The following is a 26292-nucleotide window of genomic DNA, read 5'->3' as shown; positions in this document are numbered from 1 at the left end:
CTGGCACACTTTGCTTTTTGATATCGGAGATCAAAGTGAGAAAGTGTCTCTTACACTCGCTGAGAATAAAAGAAAGAAAAAAAACCCAAACCCTCACAAAGACTCGATGGCCAGGTGATCTGCCTTCAAGCTTCACAGCTTTAATGTGATGCAAGACGGGAGAATAAAAGTTTATTTTACTCGTGAGAACCCAGCACTCCTTATTGCAGACTGCAGTTTTAAATATGCTCATAGCCATAAAATGATTAAATATAGAAATATACATGCACAAAACTCTCAGGAAGTATCATGAAAGTGCTCATTGTGCATCTCATCTTATTGCCTTAAAAGGATGATCATATTGTATACACTTTAATTTATTCGGTGGCCCACATGCTCCATTAAAACTACCCCAATATACACGATACACCAACTCTTCTGCCAGTCCAGTCATATTTTTATCCCTTGTTATTTTATCTATCCTCAGTTGCTCCAGCATTTCCACCTCAAACTAAAACATAACATCAGAAATCCTATTTTAAGAGTTTAACTTTCTCAAACAATACACATGTATCGGTGTCGCACTTACATTAACTGAGTTTTAAAGAAATAAACTTTATTTACTTACAATAGTGTTGACATGGTCATACCAATTTGCTGTAAAATGTTGCTTTTTTTATTTATTTATTTATTTTTTTAATCAAACTGACTTCACCACAAATATGTCTGTGTTGTTTTTTCTCCCCTCCAGGAGCTTGACAGAAAAGATGTGGTGGGTCCTTTTGTAATCCACCCCGCCAAAGCAGGGGCCGACTTCCCCGAACAGGAAGGTCGGATAACCTTCGGCGTGGGTGACCGTAACGCGTCGCTGGACGTTTACCTCACGCCTGACCTCGCCTCTTCGCTGCCCACGCCGAAGCGCTTCCAGGTGGAGCTCTACAATGCCACGGGGGGCGCCAGAGTGCACCCTCAGTTCGGGCTGGCGAATGTGACGGTGGTGTCGAACGCTGCGAGCGAAGCTGTGTGGGTCGTACTTGACCAGCTGCATCAGCCGCTCGGCCCAAATATTTTGAACCAGGCGCTGCAAGGCCTGATCGGTAAAGTCGGTGAAGCTCTGACGCGTGAGCAGATGACCGCTGTGCTAGAAGCTCTGGGGAAGGTAATTTTTATTTTTCTATTCAATTCCTCTAAAGAAGAAGTCTACTGCTTTATCCTCCACATGAGGGTTGATGGTGCAAATTTAAATCTAAAAAAATTAACCTGGATCTTTGTGTTGCAAGGCAACAGCCCTAACCGCTACTTCGCTGTGTGACCCCAAAGCAAATACAAACACACAAAAAGTAAAATATAAGAATGAAAGTGAGCAGAAAGAAGAAAAACGTTAGTACTAATAATAATATAAAAATAATTCCATAATATTTACGACATGATATCCCGGCAATAGCTTGGTAACAACAATAATTATTCCTATTTATAAATGAATTCATCTTCCCTTTATGCCCCACACGTATTTTCCATTGTTATTACAGAAATGAACATATATTACAAAAGTATTACCATGCTATGCCACGTTGTTACTATAAGAGTCATATCAGGTGTTTATCGGCGATAGATTCCTAACGATTCTCTCGCTCCATCACTCAGGTGCTTAAAGAAGCGGAGAGGACGCCTTTACAGGAACGCAGCCGCAATTTGACCAGCGAGCTGCTGTGTGCTCTGGCCGATCCCGGCAGAGCGGACACCCGAGGCCTCAGCCACCTCGCTGACGCGGCCGAGCGATTTGCTTTCTCCCTCCTCACACGCAGCGAGTGCGAGATGTGAGTGTCAATGTCCCTCATTCAAATTTCAACATGTCTTTGACAGAATGATTGATTTAAATTGACTTTTTTGTGTGTGTGTCGTCTCCAGCAGGGGCACCGTCCTGGAAACATGTCCGCACATGACCATCTCGGCCTTCCAGTGGTACCCGACGCAGATCAACGGCTACAAATTCAGGGGCCGCAATGGTGATTTCTTCCAGCTTCCAGATTCGCTGTTGGCCGTACCTGCAGGCTTGACCGCTGACTGTGGAAACCTCAGTCGGATTCAACTGACCGAGTTTAGAACTGAGCACTGGTTTATCAGCAGTGATACAGCCAATGCTCTAAATGGGAAGGTAGAGTTTTTTCTTCACTTTTACTGAAATATTTATATACAAACACAAACCCAAATTTGATCCTTCCAAAAAAAAGAGCTGTAAAAATCATGTAAAACCAATTCTAGAGAAACAAATGACCCACTCTTCATTAAACAAAAACACTCACAGATTTAAAGATTTCAAAACTGCACAAATAATGTACACAGCTAAAAACAAACTGTTACCTAACCATATCCAAACATGGTTTCCCGTTGAGGGAAAACAACATGACCTGCGATGAATCAGCACAACAACAAGCACTTGATAGAAACTAAATAACACTGTATCGCAGTCAAATTATAGAACAGTGTCAGTAGTGAACTGAAAACCTGCACATTATAGGTTGATTATTTCATTTTGTTCATTTGTTTACTGATTTGTTTGATTTTAATCATGATAAACCGAGCAAAAAATCTTCAAAATGATCATTTAACATTTAAGTTTAAAGACAATGTGAAGAAGAGGTCACATTCTTTCCTTCTCCTTTTGGATGTTATTTGTTTCTCTTTGAAATTTAAACTAAACTAGTTTAAATCTGTTATGATGTTGTGAATTTAATTAATATTTCCTGATGCCACTGATTAATCTTGCCTTTTATTCTGTAATTTTATAATGTCTTTTCTTTTAATTCGTCTTATTTCTGGACAACTTAATTAAATTCACAAGTTTAAATCCAGTATTTTGTTAGCAAACTGCAGGTGGCAGTGTTGCTTGAACATAAACTCAACATTTGTTGTTTCATAAGCCCCCACAGCTGAACTCTGTTCTTCTGCTTCTAGGTATTTTCTGTCAGCCTTGCGGACAGAAGGTCACGACCCCTAGAAGACGGCAGTGAGGTGGTGTATCGTATCCACAGCCCCGGTCAGCAGGTTAAACCCGGAAGGTCTCTGTGTCTGCTCTGGAACCAGACGACTGCCAGGTAACTCAGCACAGACACACCTGTATTTATTCTCTCTGGAAGCCAGACGTACTGTTCACACTGTAAATATACAGCATGTTAAAGTAAGAATCTTAAAGTTGATGACACAGCAGTACTTAACCGATCGTCACAGATCTGTAGGAGTGATAAAAATCAGAATTTTATTCATGAAGCTCTTTTAAATAAGTGCTTTGGCAGAAGAAGCATAAAAGGGGGACAGAAACATTACAATGCAGTGGCTAAAGTATTTTGATATAATGATATAAACACTAAAAAGTGATGACACCACATGAAGGCAAGTGTCTAAAAACTGGTTCTGGGAGCTTTATCTCTTCAGGTACGTCAATTGGCGCTGACAGTAAAAAAATTATATCCTTTAGATCCTCTTGAGCAGATAGCATTTCCCCACTTGAGCTTTAAATATGATATGTATAATCTTTAAAAATCTGTTCTGAAATGCATAGGAACGCAGTGGAAAGAATCTCATGTGATGCCCCTTTTGTCTTAGTTGTGTTTATCAAGATGCGCGAATGTATCCTGGGTGGGTAAATATGTGATTGAGTGGGGTGGGTGTGTTTGAAAAGTGCTCCAGTAAAGTAATAAACTGATTGAACTGAACTGAGCACAAAGGAACGCAGCGAAATGTGATAACGGATGAATAAGAGCAGAAATAAGAACAGTGTTTTCCAGTGTTGGCAAAATATAGTATATGGTAAATAAGATTAAATAAATATGTAATAGGAATTCTACATATATAGTTACCAATGTAAATGTCAAACACTTCAATCTGTTAAAGATACGTAAGTTTGAAGTTTATGAACTAACTTGTCTTGCTGTGCACCACACCTATCAATAAAGATACTGTTTGTGTCCTACTTTATTGTTTTTTTTCCTGCGGTTGAGACCAGTTTGCTCTGTTCGGAGTTAAAAATCCAAGTTCAGCCTCTCAGTAAGGCCTCTCGTGTTTCCACGGGGGACACATCACATCTCTTTCGGCCTGATATGTGCACATTCAGTCTCTGAGCGCTCCCACTTGAGGTCAGTGTGTTGAGGACATTCTTGGAGACTTGGCTGGAACACAGTGTTACGAGTTGAGCATTGGCAGGTCTGGTTCGGTTTGGTTTGGCTCGCGCTGCCGCTTTCAATGACGTAGGGCAGGAAACAAAACTGACCAGGCCAGAGAGCAAAACGCAAAAAGGGAGCTGAAGTAGCTTATTGTCATGGAAAGGTCACAGCAGCAGTGGGGCGTTCTTGATGGAGGACTAGGAACAGTAAAAACGATGTTCTTTGACTGCGGATAAACTTGACATGGTTCTCAAGAGTGCTAGTAGCTTCTGCATATGGATGCACGATGGTGATGAAACATCACCCTCAGCTTCCTTTTCGGGTAACACCACTGATTTAGGGGACTGTGGTGGCAGGAAGTCCTCCACAACAACTTCAAGGCAGTCTTCCATGTTTGCATTTGTCGTGATGCTGTGTTCAGGCTGTGTGAATATGTAAACCACAGAGATGAATAGTGAGAAGGCCCATTGCTTAAAATAATATTTTCCTTCTGTATCCTCTCCTCCCTTCTTTATAGCTGGTCATCAGACAGTCCATACTGCAGGGTTGTGAAAGAGGCTGGGAACTATGTGGAATGTGCCTGCTCCCACTTGTCCATCTACACGGCCTACGCAGAGTTCATCACACTCGCCTCCTACAATGAAGCGTTCTATGCCTCTGGATTTATCTGCATCTCAGGTAAAAGTACAAAAGCACACTTTTCTTAGTCACAACGGGACACAACACAACCCTGACGGTCGGCTGGCAAAGAGCAAGAGCAAGGAACGACGACCAGATGTGACGCTGCATGTGACGGGATTAAAATGTGCACTTCCGTACTTTGCGAATTAGCAACCAAGCACATACGTTCTGTGCTTGCCTGAGAGGAAGATGCTTCACTTTGCGCGTGTTGCCTGTGTCAGAAGTTGAGAAAGTTCAACCCAGACAAGGTTGTTCTATCTGTTGCCGATGTTTTTGCCCTTTAAAGTGCACCCAGCAATGGCAGAAAGTGCACTTCAAATCACCATCACTTTAGCAACGTTAGCAACTCTTGCTACGCGGTTAGCCATGGCAAACGCTGCTCTGCTAGCCGCTGTTGGCTACCTCTAGGACCAAGTGTCAGGTCCACCCACGGTCAAGCATTAAAATGATGCATACGTGTGAGTCTACCGTTACCAGCAGGTGGCAGTAGTCTGTATTTGTCTTTGAAAAGGGGAAACTGGAAGACGAATTTGGCAGCATGTGTTCAAACACTATATGACGGCCGACCATGTGTGCTGTGTGTCCCGGGCTTTACATGCCGCTCTCTGTGATACAGTTTCTCCTCAGACTTGGGTCGCCTGTATTCCTCGGCACTGTTATACATAGCCACTGTTAATTCCTGTGAATATTTTATAATATATTATTAATAAAAGTGGCTTTCATATTTTCTCACAGGCTTCGCGTTGGCCATCATATCACACGTGCTGTGTTCCCGTTTCCCAATGTTCACTGCCAAACTGCTCACTCACATGATGGTGAGCTGCCTTGGAACCCAGGTAATACATTTCTGTTTGCTATGATCCTTTTGTGTCCACTGCTACAGTGCTTCAGTATATCAACCAAAGTGAATGCAAAGACCCACAAATCAATGCTAATGAAGGCAGAGACCTCAGTATTCCCCTCGCGTACTCTCTCTCTCTCTGGACTCAAATGCAGATGGATAGGGCACCTTTGGAAATTATGATAGAGACATCCATCTCTCTGCAGTGTCTGGATCAGTTGCCCACACACAGTAACACTCTGTATAATTAATAACAGAGACAGAACAAAACATTTGTATTTTATATTCAATATTTTTAACTGCGTGCACGCACACATACACACACATAGACACACAGACGCACGCACTTACCCAGTCTGACTGACCACCAGACATGTCACCGCTATGTTCGTGGAAATTTGCAGAGACACATCATCAGTGAATGTTGCTGGTTGCGTCGTTTGCGGGCCCGGCGCGTCCTGACAACGCAACCATGCCCCCCGCACCCTCGCCCATTAAAAAAACGCAAGCTGTCACATTAGCCGTAGACCCCACTGTGTGTGTGTATGTGTGTGCGTGTGTGCATGAATGAGTGCGGGACTGGTAATTTTCCACTGGTCTCCCCTCTCCTCAGTTGACAAACACGAACCCCTACTAAAGCAGACTGTCGTTGGGGACGAACCACCTCGGGCTCGGCCTGTTTATGGCCCAGGCAGAGCCCCTGAACCTTAGACTGTTTTGGATGGAAAATTCCATCCTGTTTCCTTTGTTGATGCTGTACTTTGTGTTCAAGGCCTTTTTTTCCCTTGGGTTTGCACGTGTCGGAGATTGTGATATATATCGTGATATATATATATATATATATATATATATATAAACCCAGCATGCTTGCATCTCTTTGGCTTTCTAGTCAAAGGCCAGTTGACGGAGGCCCAGCTGGATTCCACATTCACAAACTGAAAGTTGAACTGCATGTGCTTATGCTGGCATTAAGATGTAATTTGGAGATAATGATGCACGCCCGGTGCAGGATGTGCAGTATGAAAATAGACCATTTGACGTCATTGTCTGAACTATGCTGTGTTTTTCCGTCTTAAATCTGAGATCAGATTGCTGTTGTTTGTGTCCACTAGCTGCTTCAAGATGATTGAGGCTGAATTGTATTTTCACACAGTTAAACACTAAAGCACACTAATTTAATTCATTTAAGTAATACAACTAATTCAATTCATTAATGCTGCCATGTAGTCGCGTTTGTGTATTACTGTTAAACTGAAGAGAGGCGACGTGAACATCAATTGACTCTAAAGGCCATTGGCTGTCTGTGATTTTGATGCACCTGGAGATAATAGTGAGAAAAGTCAAATGATTGAATGGACATTCAGACTCACTGATGATTAATCTAGATCCACACATTGGTAAATCGACTTTGATTTTAATAAAACCTAAGTATTATTTGTACAAAGTTGTCATGAGGCAAAGCATTTAAATTCATGTATCAAGATGGCAAAAGGATTCTGCGTCTTTGATGGAAGTGATGTACTGAGAGGCAGAAATGTCTTTTTGGGTCTTAGCCTTGCTCATGTCTCACCATCAATTTGAAGTGTCACATCCAGCTCAAGCCACCTCTGACAGAGGGACCCCTCTCCATCTGCGGTGACGGATGTCTTTGTGTGTAACAGCCACAGTTGCATAAAAAAATAAGTCAAATCATATCCTACACTACAGGAGTGTGAAGGAAGAGGCAAGCTGGAAAAAATAGGTGAAAGGTAGAGGCTCAGGGTTAAATTTAGGAAGTTTAAATGAACTAATCCTAATGTCTTAATTTGTCTGGCTGTCAAAATATGTCCCACGCCCCAGGATACTGATGGTAGAACATTTGACTTTAACACCACCAACGACAGTGAGGCATGAGGACTGTGAACACAATAGAAGGAGACAAAGAGAAGATTAAAAGAGTAAGAGTAACATTTGCAAGATTAAAATAATAACATGATCAAATTCTTAGTTTTATTTTGTCTGCCATCTCCTCCTTCACATTTGTTTCTGTCAAAACAAAACAAAACTCAGCTCTGTTGTCCCCAGGCACTGGATTAGTGAGAAGAGTATAATATATGTGCATGGAAAAAAAATCCATTCATTCATCTCCCCATTGTTACACACAATAAGTTGGCCCTGGCAGTTCCAGTTTAGTTTTTGTTTTCTAAAGCTGTGGAAAATCTGAGAATATACAGTACCTTTACACTGCATTTTCTGCAAACCACAACAAACAGTGTATGCACAGGTTTTTGTCACATCACGGGTGGGACAGCGTCTGGCTCTGGCCATCAGTCCATCCTCCCCTCAGCAAGACAACTGAAGATTGTCTGTGCAGAGTGGAAATTTACCCAGTGCATATGTACTGTGTAAGTGAACCTCCCCAGGCTGCACGTTCATATCTGTATCCACCTCATGTGGCTGAAATTGAACATAAAACTTAATTCACTCACCACTAAAATAAAACAAGGAATTTTATTACTATAGCCCATTTGTGTCAGTGTGTGCAAATGTACATGTTATTCATGTTGTTTTGTTCTGTCCCTAGGAGACAGATCACTTGTGTCTGCACTCGTCTCACCAAACACTGACTGTAGAGAGATAAATGTTTTTAGTGAAGTGGTTTTCCCCTCAGTGTTGTTATTCGTCCACATGGGTAAAAATAAACCTAACACAGGCTACTGGTGGTTGTGCTCTATCAACTGTCCAGATTTCAAAACTATGAAAATTCATAACAAATCATCATCATGCGTGCTCCAGCTTTGCATCTTACTGACAGAGTAAGATAGAGAGAGTAAATAGTGTCTTTCATTTACATCTGAGGTTTGAAGTCAGAACTAGGAGTTTCAGTGGATAACAAGGCTATAAGTGGTATATTGTATGCACACAACATGTAAAAGTACTATGTGTACAACTGACTTAATGTGAATCAATTAAGACAGAAGTGGAATTAACTGTTAAAGTGAGAAGTAAAAGCAAACTTTAGCTGTCGACTGTTCTTTAACTGGAATTTTGTGTCTCACAAACAAAACAGGTCAATTTACTTCCATCATCATGCTAGCTTATCTCGCAGGTGGTATTCTGGCTAACTTTAGCTGCAGGCTTTCTCTGGCCTTTTGTGTTTCATTGGCTAAACAGGGGTGGGTTCACGTCCATCATGCTAATTTATCTCAAGGTGATAGTTTGCCTGAAAAACTGCAGTCTGTTCTTTAACTGGACTTATGGGTTTCATCAAGTTAGGCTTGGTTCATGCCCACTCTCATGCTAGCTTGTCACAGGTGATAGCTATGACGCTTTTCCATCACACAGTTCTTGCACTACTTGGTTCTCCTCGACTTGACTCGGTTTTGGTAACAGGCACGTGGAAACTGCCATGTTGTTGTTATAAATGTGACCACAAACAATGGTTTGTCGAGTCGAGTTGAGCCGAGTAGTGCTAGAACTGTGTAATGGAAAAGCCCCCATTAGCCTGACTTTAGATGCAGTCTGTTCTTTAACTGTTAACTTAAACTGGACGGTTGTGTTTACAATCCATCCTCTAACCTCATCATGTTAGCTAACGTCACAGACTGTCAAGCATCCATTTCTTGTGTCTGGCTGCTCAATTCTGGGTTATTATGGCAGAAACCATGACGATAGTTGAAAATGATCAAGCTCCCTTAAGTCCTGTACAGAGAAATTTGTGCTGTCTTCCAGAAAACATGACGTCAATCTTTTCTCGCTGCCCTGGTTTGGGAGTTCTCACAGCTTGTTTTTAGCTTGCATCTGTTGTCTCTTAGAATAACTGCCAGAATACAGCTTTATATTTACTGATCTCTGTCTAATATTATATTACACTCTGATAATGCAGTATATCTACTGTAATAAAACGTTCCTTCATGTACCAGACAGCCATACCCACGCACATGTTTTCCCCCGTCCTCCCAGTTTTATTCCAGTATCAGGGTGTTTAGGTGACTCTTAGTTCTGGTTATAGAGGATTTCCTGTTAGCTCTGGGACTGGTTCCAGCATTCAGAAGTCTGCTACTCAAACCACAATGGCAAACACACAGGCATCCGTGTACACACGCACGCACACATAAACATAACCTTCCACACACACCTTATTCACCTCCCAGCCGACACTGTCACTTCCTGTCTCGGAGAAGAATAAAGAAGTGGTGCGATTGCTGTCAAGATTCCTAAAAGTTCCTGTTTGTCGTCAGCATGAGTGTAGGTGGTGGTGGTGTTGAGGGCGGAGGGGGGGGTCCAGGTTTTTGGACAAGAGCGCATGCAGTCTCTCAGCTCTCTGGGATAAAGGGAAGTATGAATTGCGTAACTCAAGACCTTGCCCCCTCCTCTTCTGAAAACTGTAAGATCAACACAGGGCTTTATACTGTAAATAAAGTGAGCAATTCTGCTGTTCCTGAGGAAGTTTATCAGTTTCCATCATGCCCATCAATCATTAAGCCAATAAACAGAGACAGTATTTTTGTCTGCTTGTATGGGCCGGTCTTTTTCATTTTCTGTGCCAGTTCTCACAAGTGTACAAAATGAGGATGTGAAAGCATTGCTAAAACCAACATTGTTTGATATCGCAAAGTCAATGAATCAGGAGGAAGTTGACGTGTACTGTAGATTTCTTGAAGACATTTCCCCTCTTATCCCAGAGGCTTCTCCAGTGCTGAAAGCATAGTTCAACCCAGGAATGTATCCTCCGTGGATTCCTTGTCCAGTTGCTACTGATTTATTGAATTTACTGACCTCTATGAATGGGAATCTACGCAGACGAGCCTTTTATATACTTTAGATGGGGCCTTGTATTACACGGGCCACCATGGTCCCATCAACATCCAGTGTTTCTACAGCAAATTGAATTGACAAACCAGCCAGGATGTGTGTTTGGCATTTTTGAAGTGCAAGTTTATGAAGAAGAGGAACATAATTACTGGCATGTGACGAGCAAGATAGTGTCTTGCCTGGCTGGAACAAAGCTACAAGTAAAGCTGTGTTTGGTACAGTACTGTGTGGATTGTAATGGTAAAGCCCTGGGTCGAGCGTTTCAGCTAAGGACAGTACCTTCACTTGGTTGGCTGCGTGTTGGCTGTGCCCGATGACCATATCAGCGTGAAATGTAGTGTAATGTCGTACTGGTGCCACGATAACAAGACAGCAGACAACAATGGAGGATATCTAGCAGCTCTTTTTTTCCTTATCTCATCAAGACATCAAGCTTTGTATGAGAATAGACTTTTTCTGCTGACCAACCTTGGCGACTGCACCATTTTACTCTGGTACTCCAAGGAAAGGGTGCCAAAAAATGGAACAGTTGGGGCTGGTTATTTTGGTGCTATTCCTAATAGAAAGGCAAAAAAAAATACATACCATTCCACAGCTTCGTTCTGTCACGCTGGACCTTTAATGTTCCGTACTGCTTCAACAAAATTGTTCTCCATAGTGAAAGTTATTTACTCTTTGGTTGTTTTTGGTTGCAGTATTGCTTCACACACCATTTCTCAGATTGAGCTCATGGCCGGGCAAGTGTTGAAAGAGTGTAAAGTACACTCGGTCAGGGCCTGTGTGTAAAGAGGTGAAGATGGTCTTTTTTGAATCAGTGGACTTACATATGATGCTCTGCTGGCATGTTGCATTGACTCCTCAGCAGCATCTTCCTTTGTCATGACCTTGCTGTTGTTGCCTGATACTGATAAATTAGGTTCAAACTATACGCTACAATCTTAACACCCAAGTTAAAAACACTTTCCCTTTTTTATAGTACTTTATGCTCAGTCTTGTCCTAGCCACTTAGCAGCAAGACACTAAGGGTAATCCCCAAAAGGTCCTCGTCTGGCCCAACCTTTATTTTTTGGAAAATGATGAGTAATGTCTCTCTTACTATTAGCTGCCTCCTCGTTGTGGCTGCACCTCTCTTTGTCTGTCTATCTCTGGGAAAGTGGCCAAGCACATCCTGTATGACTCATCAGTTTGACCAATGACATGTTGCATTTTACCAAAACTGGTTACAGACACTTATCTCGCCAATCTGGATGTCTGTCAAAACTCAAACCACAGTCCTGTTGGATTTCTGACATTCTGACATCAAATCTATTCAGACTCCTCATTGTTTAGATCAGTGACAGTGACAGTTTCCTCACCTGTCATTTCTTTGCATATTGCACTGATTACCCTAGCAGTCAGATAACCAAATTTCAGCCTCACTTTATGTTGTAGTGGTATTGAATTCACAGAGCTTATATCACACTAAACAAGACAAAAACGTCTGCAGCACTAAATTAAATGAGACCTAAGACTTAAAGACATATCGTATGTGACCTTCTCTTTGTCTCAAACTGGTCCACAGAGCATGCTGTGTTTACTTTATCTCCCCATTTTCCTCGGGATATGAAGTAGTCTTCAAGTGTGGAGTACTTTTAATGACACACTGTTTGCTTTTTTTAGTATTACGAGCACTTATTCATGAATCAGTCAGGTTACCTTTCTAGCAACATGGTTTGACATTATTCTTGCCTGGATTACATCATGGCATAGTGAGCTGGAAAAGACACACTGCCACAATCAACCCATCCGTGAATCCTTATTTGGTTTCCTTGGTAAACTATTGACCCCTATATTAAACGTTAATTCATTATTGTTACGTATTGTCTTTGCTGTATTTATAATATTCATTGCGAGCAGTGTGTGTGTGTGTGCGTGTGATTCATTGTGACCGTGCATTTATTCAGAATGTGCCATTTAGGCAGGAATTCATTTTTCTAATCATCTGCTGGGCCACGGCAGACTCTGACCTTTGTGGACTCTGGAAGTTGCACTCTCATTTTCGCCAAATGTCCTGTTGTCATAACAGCTGCTGACCCGAGATACGTTTCCATGAACTTTCCTCCATTTCCAGCTACCTTGTCAGGTAGCCGCGAGACACGAAACGGCAAACGGAAAATCCTGCCGTGAAAAAAGAGAGCATCTGTTGATAACTGGGGCTTTTGATATGATCTATATAAATGTGTACATCCAGCTGCAATATCTACAGAGTGGTCTGTATTGCAAGTTTATGTTCCAAAGACATGTGAATTAACAAGGTAATGACTCCCCGCTCTTTATCCTGCTTTTATCAGTTTATAGAGATAATGCAATTAACAGATAAGTAAGATCACTTGGGGTCGTGGGCTTCCTCGTAATCTCATTCCATTGCGACAGGCTCATTCTTTTGGTTTTCAAGGTCACTATATAACACATGTACTGTCTGTCACAGAGGAATCTGTTACTGTTAACACGTAACAATAGCCGTTGTTGTGGGGCCGCCGCATTCTACTTAAAAGATCCCACACATGGAGCGACAGCCACCTTTTACCTGATTCTGTGGAGTCATCTGGGTTGTGGTCGGGTTGATGACATTGGGTGTGTGTGTGTGTGTGTGTGATAAACAAAGTGGGAGCCTTCACTTGTCAAAGTCCCTGCTCTATTTTTGGAGTTTGACAGCTTGTCTTGGCAGACCTTTGTGTGTGGAGTGGAGTGAACCTTGGAGGTTTGCAAAAGTGAAAACATGGCTTAACCTAGAACTCCTGAGGTCGCTGGTGTTACTGACCGAGATTCTTTTCAGGTAGTGTCATAGTTGTTGTCTCAAGACCTCACCTCGTTGGTGATAAAGAGGTTTTTCTAGGAACTGCTGTGCGGACATTCTTTGCCGTGTATTAGAATTGAAAGTGTGTGCATTTGAACACGTTTCATATGAGATATTGACACATTGACACATTCTTGACACCGAATTTGCTGATAAAGCCAAATAAGTTGATTTCACGGCTGTTCTGTGACCCCGGCTGGGATCTGGACACTCTACGCCATCAGAGACAGAGAGAAAAACTTAATTTACTTACTTAACAACATGTACACCAAATACAATCTACTCCTGCTGTAGTTGATATCTTAAGATTGTGTTTTTTCGTTGTTAGAGAGCCGTTTCTGGCTTGAAACACAAGATTATAAACTGCACTTTTCCGTTACCAAAGTCCATAGAGAAAAATCTGCACTTTTACATCAGGCCACACAAGGTTGGTTAATGCCCTTCTGCCTCCCTCAGTAAGTTCAAATATGTTATCTTGTGACTTTGGTGTTTGAAATGCTTTGTTCAGATTCAACTCAGTGCCACATACGTATCAAACAAGGCAGCAGTAAGTAGCCGAGCAGCTCCTGTGTCCCCACAAGCTATTTACAGTTTGTATGTTTAAGTAACTGTGAATTAAGCAGTTTCAAACGTCACATTTCCCCGGACTGGCAAAACAAGTAATAAAGCTCTGTCATCCTTTATCTGGAACAGGAAATGTTAAACAGGAGACGGAAATGAAGAAGGGAGAAGTAAATCATAAAATGCTCACAATATTGGAAAGACGGCAACTGTGGCTCCTGGTCGTCACAGTTATGAAACACATGTGCACGCAACACATGCAAATGTATACATTTAAGTCACTCCAGTCTACACACATGAGACATGTCGACACACACAGCTCCTCAACATTCTGACCTGTAGGGGGCACTGTAGCTCCACAGTAAGAACCAAGTTCAACAGCAGAAGTGAATGAAGTGGCTGGTCAATGGCTCCTCTGAGCTCGTATTATTTCTATGACGGGACAGTTTAGGAGCACAGGACCAAGTCGCCCAATCTCATTTTTCTGAATGAGTTCCCTTCTCTTCACTATAGAGAATCTGAACAAGCAAATCATTCATTTTTCGCACTGTTTTATCCTCAACATGAGGGTCATGGGGCTGGGTCCAAGTGACCTGTCCAGGGTGTCAATCATTCACCCTCACCCTCACACTCACACCTGCAGTGAACTTTAAAGTGTCCTCAGTCTGTGTGTTTTGTGGGGCTGTGAGAGGAAGCTGCAGCACCAGCATGCAAACTCGAAACTCAGAAAGACCCGGGCACCAAAATCCCAGGATCCAAGCCGGTGACCTTTGAGCGGTGAGGCAACAACACTAGCCACTGTATCACTGTGTGAACCCTCTCTAATGGAGCTTAGATTTAACAAAGAAAAAGACAGAAATGCTGCAACAGTTTACAGCTAGATTACAACTATATTGGGCTGATTCAAAGTCCTTGTGGCATAATTGTGCCGCTTCAGTCTAATTTCGGCACAAAAAGAAATAGACGGTCGATTAAGAGAGGCAACGGAGACATGAGAGCACAGCAGTGTCTCTGATTAAGTCCAAATTTGACTGTGGGGTGCAATGAACACTGTGTGTGAGTGTAGCTGGTATTGCTTATGTTGTAGGGACCTTAATCTGTTTACAAGGCCACATTATGGAGACAAAAATCAAGTCCCCATTACATGAATGACTACATATTAAGGTGAATGCATGTCTTAAAGTTAGGCTGAGGTAGGACAGTAGTAATTATGGTTAAGGTTGGAGTAAGTGTCCAGGAAATGAATGTAAGTCAATGCAATGTCCTCTGAAGTCGTGGAAACTAACACGTGTGTGTGTCTTACATGTCTTGCTGTGTGGACCAATTGTCAAACAAACAAACAATCTTTGAAAGGACATTTTGGCTGGTTCACACAAGTTTAACAGGTTTTTTGAAAATTAAGACCTGGATTTAGGGTTAGGTTAAAGATTAGGGTTAGGCACTTAGTTGTGATGGTTAAGGTTCGGGTAAGGGGTTAGGTCTATGAGGGTCCACTTAAAGAATGTGAGACCAGCGTGAGTGTGTGGGCAGGAGCAGCATGAATGGACATTTAAACTCAATCACAGTCCTGTCACATCGAGTGTCTTCACCTCCAGCCATAGTCAGACACTGTGAGCTGCTGCGGGTCACTCTGCACACACACACGCACACACACGCACACACATGTAATCTTTAACAGGATCAATGACAGCCAGTTTCCACAGCAGTGAATGAGACTGTTGGGATTTCTGATCAATGTGGTGAGACATGTACCTATAGACGCGATCATTTCCTGAAACACAGACGGCATTATGTGAACTCACGTGACAACCATTTGAATGAAACGGCTTTTTTTGCACTACAGTTTTTAAAAAGATAGCGGTGAGACAACGAACAGCTGATCGCAGCGTTGACACCATGAGAATTTGACAGCTAAGAAGTGAAAGTAGCTCGAGAGGAAATGAAAAAGGGGAAGTGTGAGAATGAAACTGTATACAGTAGTCATCCTCCACACTGAACTTAAGTCAAAAAAACACAATAACTTTCCTCATGTCGCTATAATTATTGATATTAACCAATAAAATAGGTAGATAAGATTTCAATTCGCCCTGCAGTGTGGAAATGTACATTGTCACAGCAGCAAAGACAGTAAAGATAAACATGATAAACAATAAACGTACATATGTGAAAGTACAATATTGAAACAATACGGCTGTAAAAACGTGAAATAGAATGTGAATTAGAGACAGTTAACAGAATGTATACAGTGTGGACTTGATATTTACAGTATAAACAAGGGTTGAACATGAGATATTGTACATCTATATAAGCATGCACATGGGAAGGTGGAGTTTTTGAGCTTTCGTATCAAGTAGCATAAAGAAAATGTGTTTAAACCAAGGATTTCCATTGGTGGATCAGTGCACACCCACATCATGTATGCACTGAAGCGCACATACACACACACACATAGTATATGTGTGTTTTGTGGTAGAGGAACCCACAGAGTGTGTATGTGTGTGTTCAGGGAGCTGACCCCGCGCAGCTGGTTTCAGTTTCTGTGCTCATGTGTCTCGTGCCGTGCGGCGCAAAGACTCGTCTGTCTGGCCTCCAGACTGCTTCAACACCAGATGTTGAGGAAGGAAATTCAAGAGGCCTCTCGAAAGTCGCCCTGTTGTGATGGAAAGCAGCTGCAGCTTTTGCAGCAGCAGACGCTGGCTGTGTCGACCGGAGTGTGAATGGGTGGAAAGAGAAGACGAGGGCCTGTTGGACGAGAGCTAAATGTGTTTTCATGTGGGAGGTTACTGCTGAGATAGTCTGTATGGAGGAGTCAGCAGCAGCTCTGCTCTCTGCATGTACGTTGCATGAGCAGTGTCAGAGATGTGGCAGGAATAAAAAATAGCATCAGGATCTGTAGAACATGCACTAAAACCACAACAATCCCAATTAGAGCTGCAACAAATGACTGTTTGGCCCATAAAATCTTAAACAATGTTGATCAGTGTGTCCCAAACCTGGAAATGATGTTCTCAAATGTCTTTCAGTTTCAATGATTTATTTGTTTAATGGGGCAAAACCAGAAAATATTCACATTTAAGAAGCTGAAAATTCAGAAAGCTTTTTTTTAAAAAAAAAAAAAACCTCTTAACCCTTTAACACCTAAGCTTCAAAATGTCTGTCTGGACTTTTGTTTTGCTTATTTTAACCTTCAAGGGCCAGAAAATATCCTGTGAGTAAGTGCTTTTGTCCCTTTTTCCAGAATAACTTTCAATATCTGGCCATTAGTTACAATTTACTGCATGTTAATATGGTTTATTAATATAATAATATATTTAAAGTCACATTTGTTTGAGTCTTTGTCTCAATGTCCAAAAAATGCAAACTTATGTACAGACGTTTTTCCAACTCTCTCCTCTCTGGCGACAAAGACGCTTCCTGCAACGGCACGAGTGAAATTCCCGCAATAACCACATGTTGTGCTTTGACGGGCAACTTCTCAGCTTTCAGAAACCATTGGAATTTCTCCGATAGCACAAACCAATGCGTAATTGCGTTAATGCAAAGTGCGTTGATTTGGCTTTGTTTACATTATTATGCATAAAGGAAAAATCTATGTAGTTAAAGTGCAAAGAGCAAAAATAAAAAATGGTCTCTTCAATCTCTCACTTTCAAACAATATCACTGCAAACTCGTTTTTGCTGCTCTTTTGGAGCTCGTCATTTATTGTGGGAATATCAGAGATTCCCAGAATATGCGTCTCTCGCTCGGGCAAATAAACAGGCTACGACTGTACTGCAGCGTGTGCTCACGTCAGGGCGGGCGGATGGAGAATGCAGTGTTGTGGTTGTTTGGATGTGAAACACGCCAAACGGGGGCGGCTGTTTATTTGCAAACAGCTGCCTCAGCAAAGCCTCGTCAGCTCGAGGTTTAACTCAAAACACCTGTGAACTTTACTCCTGCATTATGACCTTAAGCAAATGGACATGCATTTTTTTGAAAAGGGAAAATAAACACTTGAAATAGTTGCTCGTTATCACGCCTGCGCGGTCAATAAATGTTGTAAAAACAGTGGCAATGATTCTAATGTTAGTCACTTTGAAAGGAGGTTTTATATTGCTATAATGATTATATTTTTGTTTAATTGATTATTAAACTATTATCAAAATAGTGATTGATTAATCCGAGTCTGTTTATGTAATTAAAACAAATAGACATTCGAGAACATCATCATTTCCAGGTTTGGGACACACCTTTTTGAGATTTTCTGACATTTTATGGGCCAAACAAGTACTTTATGGCAAGTAATTCATTGAGGAAATGCTTGTTGTTGCAAGCATGTTTTTTTTATCACTAAAACAAAACCATGGAATTTAAATGATATTATTTTTCTTTTATATGACCCAGGATAGCAGGTAATGTGTATGTACATATATATATATATGTATATATATATATATATATATATATAAAACCATATTGTGATTTTTTAAGGTCTACAGGTACAAGTAATTAAGCATTCAACGAGCCTAATAGTTCAGTATTTGCACTCAATGTTAATTTGTTAATTGTAGTGACTGAATAGTAGAAACTATAGACTGATGTGGACAGATTATTAATCCGCACGTTCACATGAAAACATTAATAGAGATGGGAATTATTGATCCTAGTCTCGCGTGTCGATCAGAATGGTGATTTTAAGGTTTTGGGATTTTTCTGATTTCAAAGTCAACACTTGTTTTTATTTTTGCGTGTCTTGTCAGCAAATATTGAAGCACTTTGATTTCTCCTCACACACACACACACACACTGGCCCACTAACCCAGCTTTCAGCCCGGCGTCACGTGACCTGCTCAGTGCAACTTCCTTGTCCCCCGTGTGCATCAGTGCATAAACAACACAGGCTCCTGCTGCATGATGATTCCTGCACGTCTGCACCGTACACACACAAACACACACACACTGTTGCTGCTTTAAAGCCTCTCCAACCGTATTAAATGTACTTATATACATATATATAGTATATATACTTGCTCTCTTTATGAGGTGGATAGAAGAGGCTGGAAACTTCAGCCTGTGGGTGAGGATGAGATGGTGGGATTGATGTAAGAGGACTGAAAGAAGCTGCTTGATGGAAATTCACCACATGAGTGAGAAAATGATGACATGGATGATAATCTCATGTTTCTCTTTCTCTTTTTTTTTTTTTATCTCACTCTATGTCTCTGAACAAAGGCATTAAAGGAAACACCCAGGGTGCAGGCTGCGGCTGGAGCCAGCTAGATCAGACCGGTAGCTGTTAGAGAGAAGGGGGATGTGAGAAGGAGGAGGAGGAGGAGGAGGAGGTGGGGTTGATGAGGAAAAGATGGGAGGAGGGGATAAGTGTGGGTAGAGTGTTTTGGACACAAGACTAGATGGATAGCCAGACAGCCAATGCCCCGTCCCCTCAGTGATGTAATGCATGGGGAGGATGCTATTTTTAGCTCGAATGGTTCACTAAGCTGCCTCAGCATTAGCACACAGGGTTATTGATTGGGAGCAGAAACTTGCTGTTTATTGTTTCATCACTGCAGTTTGGTGCTGCGGCGTATCACCGGTCTCCTTTCTTGGACCTTATATTTGCTAGAACATTTGGGTTTTTCCATGTATTATGTCTTGTACCATTGTATATTCTTTTCCTGGGGCATCTTCTCAGGGCCGGTTCACACTGTGTTTTGGAATATCGCAAAACGCCGGCCTCGTGTTTCCGCGTAGACGTCGAAAACGCTCCTTAAGGAAAACAATGACGTCATGTTCCCCAGCTCTCTCATGCACTCGTCATTCATTGTCTTGTGTTTGGAGATTGTTTGATAGTTTTACCAACTGCTGTCAATGAAAAGTAAATAAAAGTCAGTCTGAATATATATCTATATATATATCTATATATATATAGACATGGAGAAGAATTCTCCAGGCCACCAGAGATGTGCTACAAACAAACATCACCTCTGAGGTTGACTGACAGTTGGTTCTTCGGGCCGTAAAAAACAAAAGGGGGGGGCTCTGTTTTTGTGACATTTAGATAAGGAGATGTTTACGGTGTAGATAATGACACCACATCCTCTAACTAAGGATCTGTGTGTTCTCAAAGACTCTTTTATGGCCTCCATTTCCTACAGCAGAGAGCACTAAATGCAACTAAGTTGACGCCGTCCGAGAGCCGGACCGGGACTTATGACTGATTTGGTTTAATATTTGTTATTTAAACATGCAAAACATTCTTGTCTGGAGAAAATATCTAATTGCAGTCAAGGTTTAGTGAAACATCCATCCATTTTCAACCACTTTATCCTCCCGGAGCTGCTCACCAGTCCATCAAAGGGCAGACACACACAGAGACAAACAACCATTCACTCTCACATTTACATCTATGGGTAATTTAGAGTGTCCAATCAACCTCTGCATGTTTATGGAAACCACAAAAGGCCCTTGTTCTGACCAGGGTGAGAACCCAGGTCTTTTTGCTGTATGCAGTCTTGTATAAGAACCTTAAAGGGATACTTGAGTTAAAAGTACACGTATGTTACCAGAATATGACTTTGGTAGAAGTTGAAGTCACTTTTTTTTATAATATTACTTCAGTAAAAAGTCTTAAAGTATATGACATTTACTGTACTGAAGTATCAAGAGTAATGGCAAAAGTGAGGAGTTAAGATTGAGCCATGGTAGCTCAGTGGTAGGGCGAGTTGTATGTCACCTGCAAGTTTGAGGGTTCAATTCCTGGCTCTGCTAGTCTGTGGGTGTCCTTGAGCAAGACATTTATTCCCATGTTGCCATGTGTGAATGGCAAAACTATAGTGTAAAGCAGCTCAAGACTAGAAAAGCTCTATATAAATACTGACCATTACCAACTCTTCTGATTTTATTTGGTAGTAATGAATAATAAAGATAGTTAGAGGAAATGTAGTGGCGTAAAAGTAAACTGTCAAAACATTAACTACTCTGTGTTCTATTGCAAGGATGAGAACTGAAAGATATGAACTGTTATATAATATGTATTAATTATAAAAATGATAATGATAGTCATGTAACTCATATTACGAGTTACATATTACTTTAATCTGCATAAAAGATTTAAAAAAAAAGTCAAAGATAGAAGAATTGAATTGCCCGCCTTTCCAATTTGCTAAGTGCATTGTTTCAACTACACTAAAGATCCAAGGGTGAAAACTCATGATCAATTATTCTCACAGTAAATCACCAAGTGACGACTCGCAGCCAATCACATCGTTTACTTTTTCGTCATAAAACAAGTCCTTTTAGTTCAACATCCTGTTTTAAATGTGCAAACTCATCTAATGAGCTTTATTTTAAATGTCTCCCTTGTGTAGGCCTGGAGGGCTTATTATACAGTATAATATTATTATAATATCACTGCATTTACACACACACTCATCTAGATATGTATCGCTCAATTTCATAACGTTATTAATTAGACATTACGATGATGTGAAATGGCAGATTTCTCTACCAGGACGTCGTCGACGTCGCTCATTGTCGCTCATTTGCTCTGTGGTAACGTCAGGGATAAGACCGTGTTATCCTTTCACAATAAAGTAATAAATTATTATCTTACAGGCATGGTGTATGTGAATGTGACCTTTGGTGGTTCCTGTTTTACCAGGTGCAGGAGGTGCACCTCCCTGCCTCTGCTTTAAATAAGTCTGTAGCCTGAAGGTCTAGACAGGTCGACTCCCAGTATCTCACACAAAAGAGAAGGAGCGCGATGAGGAGTTGATATTACTCTGATCAACTCCACGTCCACGCCCGTCCACGTCCCTTCACCGCTAATCCAAACCCTGTGGCAGCCCATCATTACAGTACAGTAACACCTATCACACCGGACTGAACAATGGACACAGCTGTAACCATGACGCCAAATCTGCTTAGCTGTAACCTCAGAAAGTAGGTCTCTACACTTCCAGTCCTGTGACATAGTTTACCGCTGACGCAACCACCACATTTGACCTTAAAAAAAAAAGCCAATAAGCAACAGGTAAAGATTGATTTGTCTTCAGGTGACGTGTGGTAGTAACGATGCGCACTTCCTCTGTCTTCTTTAATAGAGACGTAACGTTATGGTAGTAATAAAAGCTCAGTGACCATGTCAGATTATCAATCACACAGATTCTTGCACTGTCTTGCTTGGGGACTGGTAAACACCACTAGTATGACCCCGACCGATCATCGTTTACGACACTGTGCAAGTTCATAGGTCATCGGCGGGGGAGGCGGGTCAATCATGTTGACAGAAGAGCTGTGCGTGATGCTCGTGAACTTGTCAAAGAGGCAGAGAACGTTGAACAGAAGCGCTCCTAAGTGTCACTATTAGAGCTGCGATTTATGGCTCTTTGACGGGAGCCGGATCTCGAGGAGCCGTTCCTTTCAAAGACACCCGTTCAAAAAGACTGGGCTCCTTCTTATATTTAATTATCTACTACATTCAAAAAAATATTATATATATATATATATGTAGTAGATATAGTATATTTTGATGTTTGAACCCCAAACCTAAGTAACATATATATCAACTTTATTTCCCATGTAGTCTTGTATGGCAAAATGAACAGAAACTTTAATGCCGTGCTACGCGGCGTTATATAAAGTAATGAATATCCCACATGAGATTGGGATTCCTGTGTTTACTTAAAGGCTTCCCATTATGTTTGAAAGTGCTTCTAGTTGATTACAACTGCCTTTCCCTGTGCATTGTCCCAGCAGTGAGTGTTTGTGTACTTGTAGATCTTTTCTTTCTGGCATAAACACTGACCTTTTCATGACCGGTAGTCCTCGTCGTCATGGAGACTGAAACCTGGTGCTAAAGAGGCAGAACCATATTTCCCAGGAACTAGTTAAGTTTAGGGGATACAATTTAAATTAAGGTTAGAGTTAGGCATCAGCTGATTATGGTTATTAAGGCTTTTTTTTTTTAAATGACCTCGGTGGCCAATCACAATCTCCTCTGGTCAAGTAAAACAAAAGTTGGGGTGGGAGATATGAGCTTATAAATACATCACAATATTCCAGATATTCCAGTTCACAATAAAAAAATAACTAAAAAAAGGATATATGTGTGATTAATTGAATATGTAAATAGCAGAAACTGGTGGAGAGCCACATGAAATCAACTGGGGGGCCACATCTGGCCCACGGGTTGCAAGTTTGACACCTCTGGTTTAAGGCGTCCAAATGGATGGAAGTCAGAATCTTTAAAAGGTGTGTGTGGGTCTGTAGTAAGCTGTGAGGATGTATTCTGATTCAAACCTGTCTTTTTTGAGGACATTTTAAAATGCTTTTTGAGGGTTAAGACTTGCTTTTAGAGTTAGAATTGAGTTTAGGTTAGGATTAGACATTTAGTTGTGCTGGTTAAGTTAGGATGAAGGCCTCTGGGATGCATTATGCATACAGGTGTCCTAAATAAGACTGTTGTACAAGAACATGTGTGTGTGCGTGTGCGTTCTATTGACCCCTCTTCTAATGTTACATAAGAGAAAAATAAACCACATAAGTCCGCTGTTATTTGAACTAAATGACATGAAGTATGTTTTATTAACTAGACCTGAGTGAGCAGTTATAATGGAGCTGTAAAAAATACACAACAACAAGACTTTAATCAAACACAAATCCCCTGTTACCTGTTGACTCACACAACCTGCTTCACTGTACATGTTTACCTGGTTTCTACACTTGATCTTATAGGGAGATAGTGTGTATCTGGCCCCCGGGGGGGGGGACTCATCACAGCCGTGTCACACGCACACGCACACCTTTGCCCTACTTTTCTTCCAGAAGGTCACTTCTGAGTGCCTGTTAAAACATCTCCAAAGAGTTAGGTATTTGAGTCATTCAGTGTTTTTCCCTGCGGCTACAAAGGTTTTGTCACGGAAGGCTTTAGAAATCAGGTGCAGTGGGCGAACGGCTCGGAAAAAAAATATACTCAGTGACCAGGTTTTTCAGCCAGAGTCCAAGATGACAATGCCAGGATTCAGTGGGCTCAGATTCTGAAAGAGTGGTTCACGGGAGCATGAGTCAGCATTTTGGATTGGCCACTACAGAGTTCAGCCGAGAGGAAACCCTCCCATTGCCTAATACATAAGTAAAATACTGTGCATTGATAAATGAATTGCAGCTTAAATAAATCAATAAAATCAAAAGGGCTAAGCAATCCTCGTGGTGGTTTGGGCCCCCCAGGTTGGAAACTACTGCCACAGGTGTTCAGCAAGTTTCACTTCTGTGTCTTTATTTAGCATTTCTCTATTGTTTCTGTATGTAGAAGGATGTGTGGTGGTTGTGTCATTCTGTGCCTTTGGGCCACAAGGGGCAAACAACTCTGCCAAAAAACACACACATGCACACACGCACAACCCTGTCTCATAATCTCTGTTCCCATAAGCTACCTCCTGAGCTGCATGCTTCTCCACTCAGGCTCAATTCCAGGCAGTTCAGGCATGAATTTCCCGCCTGTGTCATTCCCTCCACTCACACCCTGCAGGGTTTGGAACTCGAATAGAAAAGTGACTCATGGTTCTTTTTTGAGTTTTTTTGCATGCCCTGACTTTTCCCCTTACTCAGCAGGAGGATGCAGACAGTGGTGGTTATGGCTGGAAAATCCAAGAGTGGTTATTAAAGAAAACGAGGAAATTTAGGAAACTAGTCCAGAGGGAAAAATAGCACTTTTTTTCTGACGTCGCCCAACTCAAACTGTTGGAGTCGTGTGGAGGGCACGTCTCTTAGTAACATTCTTTATTGGGATTAACCTGAGTATTAAACAAGAGCAACTCAACATATCTGTTTATGTGGTGACTATAGCGATGGCAATGCTATGCAAATAAGCCAAAATCACTGGGTGGTTCCACAATGTCTTAAAATGACAGAGGCTTCCAGTTTGTACGAGGTGAAGAGTCACCGATAACCTGCTGCTGCTGCTGCTGCAGAATCAAACACAACCACTAGATGTATTAAAACTACGACTGTTATATAAAATCATTGTTATCTGTGTAATTTTGCTGCGGTTAATCACGTCTTTTTATTGTAATGCCACAGCTTGTAATAAGTGATGCTCACATGTAAAACCGCAGAATTAATGTGGAATTGTGCGTTTGTGTAGCATCTGTCAGTTCAAAAACTACAGATATTACAGACCCATGAACTTATATACTATATAACTAAACAACGATTAAGATCATTCAAAATATTTAGAGGAAAATCATTTCTTTGTGTGTTGATTTTGTTTTTTAGTTTCATTGTCACAGTTACTGCCTTTTCCAGTCTTTGACAGCAAAGTCTATATATATTCACATTCAACACGCTGAAAAGTGAGAAATCTTGTATTAATTATTGAAAAAAGTCAAAATAGTTGCCGATTTTTGCAGTAATCGATGAAGTGAAGAGTCGTTGCCGCCCTTCACTCTGTTCTTGTGACACAATAGTTCATCTGGAGGTAAAGAATGTGTCTCCTGATGCCAAAGTAGTTATTAACTTCTCTTATGCTGACGTGTCTTTTACAGTAAGTCACCCACGACTAACACAATCCTGTGTAATAGAGTTAGGCAACATTTTTCAACTGAGATTTTCCACCCAGAACTCCATCATGTGTCGGCCTGAGGCTGGAGGGCCGCGAGTTTGAGACCTCTGGTCTATGGGGTAGACAGGTCAGCAGACCTTCAACAGTGCAACCCTGCATTCAATTCTAATGCATTATCACGATTCTAATGTTAATTTAACTCATTGTGCGGCAGCGTCTGCGTCTCCCTGGCGACTGAGTCTAATGAACCTAATGCAAAATCGCACGCCTGACACCGAGTTGTCATTCTCGCGCGCATCCTCTCCGCTCATTCACCTCTTCCATTCAGAGTCCTCTCTGTGCTCAAAGGCGCTGGCAGTGTGCCGACACTCACGCAGTTTATGCAACAGTCGTTCATTCAGCTGCTCTCACAGTGATCTCTGACGGTGCTGGAGTGTAAATGAAGCTCTGTGGTGGACAGCAGAGCAGCAGCTGGATTTCTTTCTGCTGCTCTCATGGGTTTGCAACACAGTCCTGCCTCCGATGATACACATTTAAATTTAGCCGTGGTTCATTCCCACCGGCAAGCATCTCTCTCCCTTTTCTCACCCATTAGCGGTCTCTCTCTCTCACTCTGTATCACACACACACACATTTACTCTATAACAAGCTGATTTATGCAGTGCCCTCTGTTTCTTTATTTGGGAAAATGAATTGCAGTTCAGATCCCTGTGCGTGTAGTCGTAGGACGACATGAAGGACTATATTTGTCAGTGTTGTTTTTGTGTTTGTTTGTTTGGTCTTTTGCTGCATGGTGATGTAACAGGTCTGCAGGATGAGATGTCTCTCTTTGCAGGAGAGGGCTATTTGAATCCTGCGGCCCTCTTTAAAAATGTAGATGACTATAAAACAAAGGCTGTAA

At 41.5% G+C, this 26292-nt stretch overlaps 1 protein-coding gene across 1 annotated transcript in view; it reads left to right on the top strand.

Moving 5' to 3' along the window:
• adgrv1 (adhesion G protein-coupled receptor V1) overlaps window positions 1-26292 on the top strand; it is a 136379-nt gene that overhangs the window by 79571 nt on the left and 30516 nt on the right. The window contains exons 83-88 of the mRNA XM_044025690.1: window positions 731-1138; window positions 1624-1796; window positions 1888-2134; window positions 2935-3074; window positions 4657-4817; window positions 5556-5656. Of these exons, the coding sequence (XP_043881625.1) occupies window positions 731-1138; window positions 1624-1796; window positions 1888-2134; window positions 2935-3074; window positions 4657-4817; window positions 5556-5656 (1230 nt within the window). The remainder of the gene's footprint in view (window positions 1-730; window positions 1139-1623; window positions 1797-1887; window positions 2135-2934; window positions 3075-4656; window positions 4818-5555; window positions 5657-26292) is intronic.

This window comes from Solea senegalensis, linkage group LG5 (genome assembly GCF_019176455.1).
Source record: "Solea senegalensis isolate Sse05_10M linkage group LG5, IFAPA_SoseM_1, whole genome shotgun sequence".
In the NCBI taxonomy this organism is placed as follows: Eukaryota; Metazoa; Chordata; class Actinopteri; order Pleuronectiformes; family Soleidae; genus Solea; species Solea senegalensis.
Note: the sequence above shows the minus strand (reverse complement) of the source record. Positions and strands in the feature narration are given on the sequence as shown.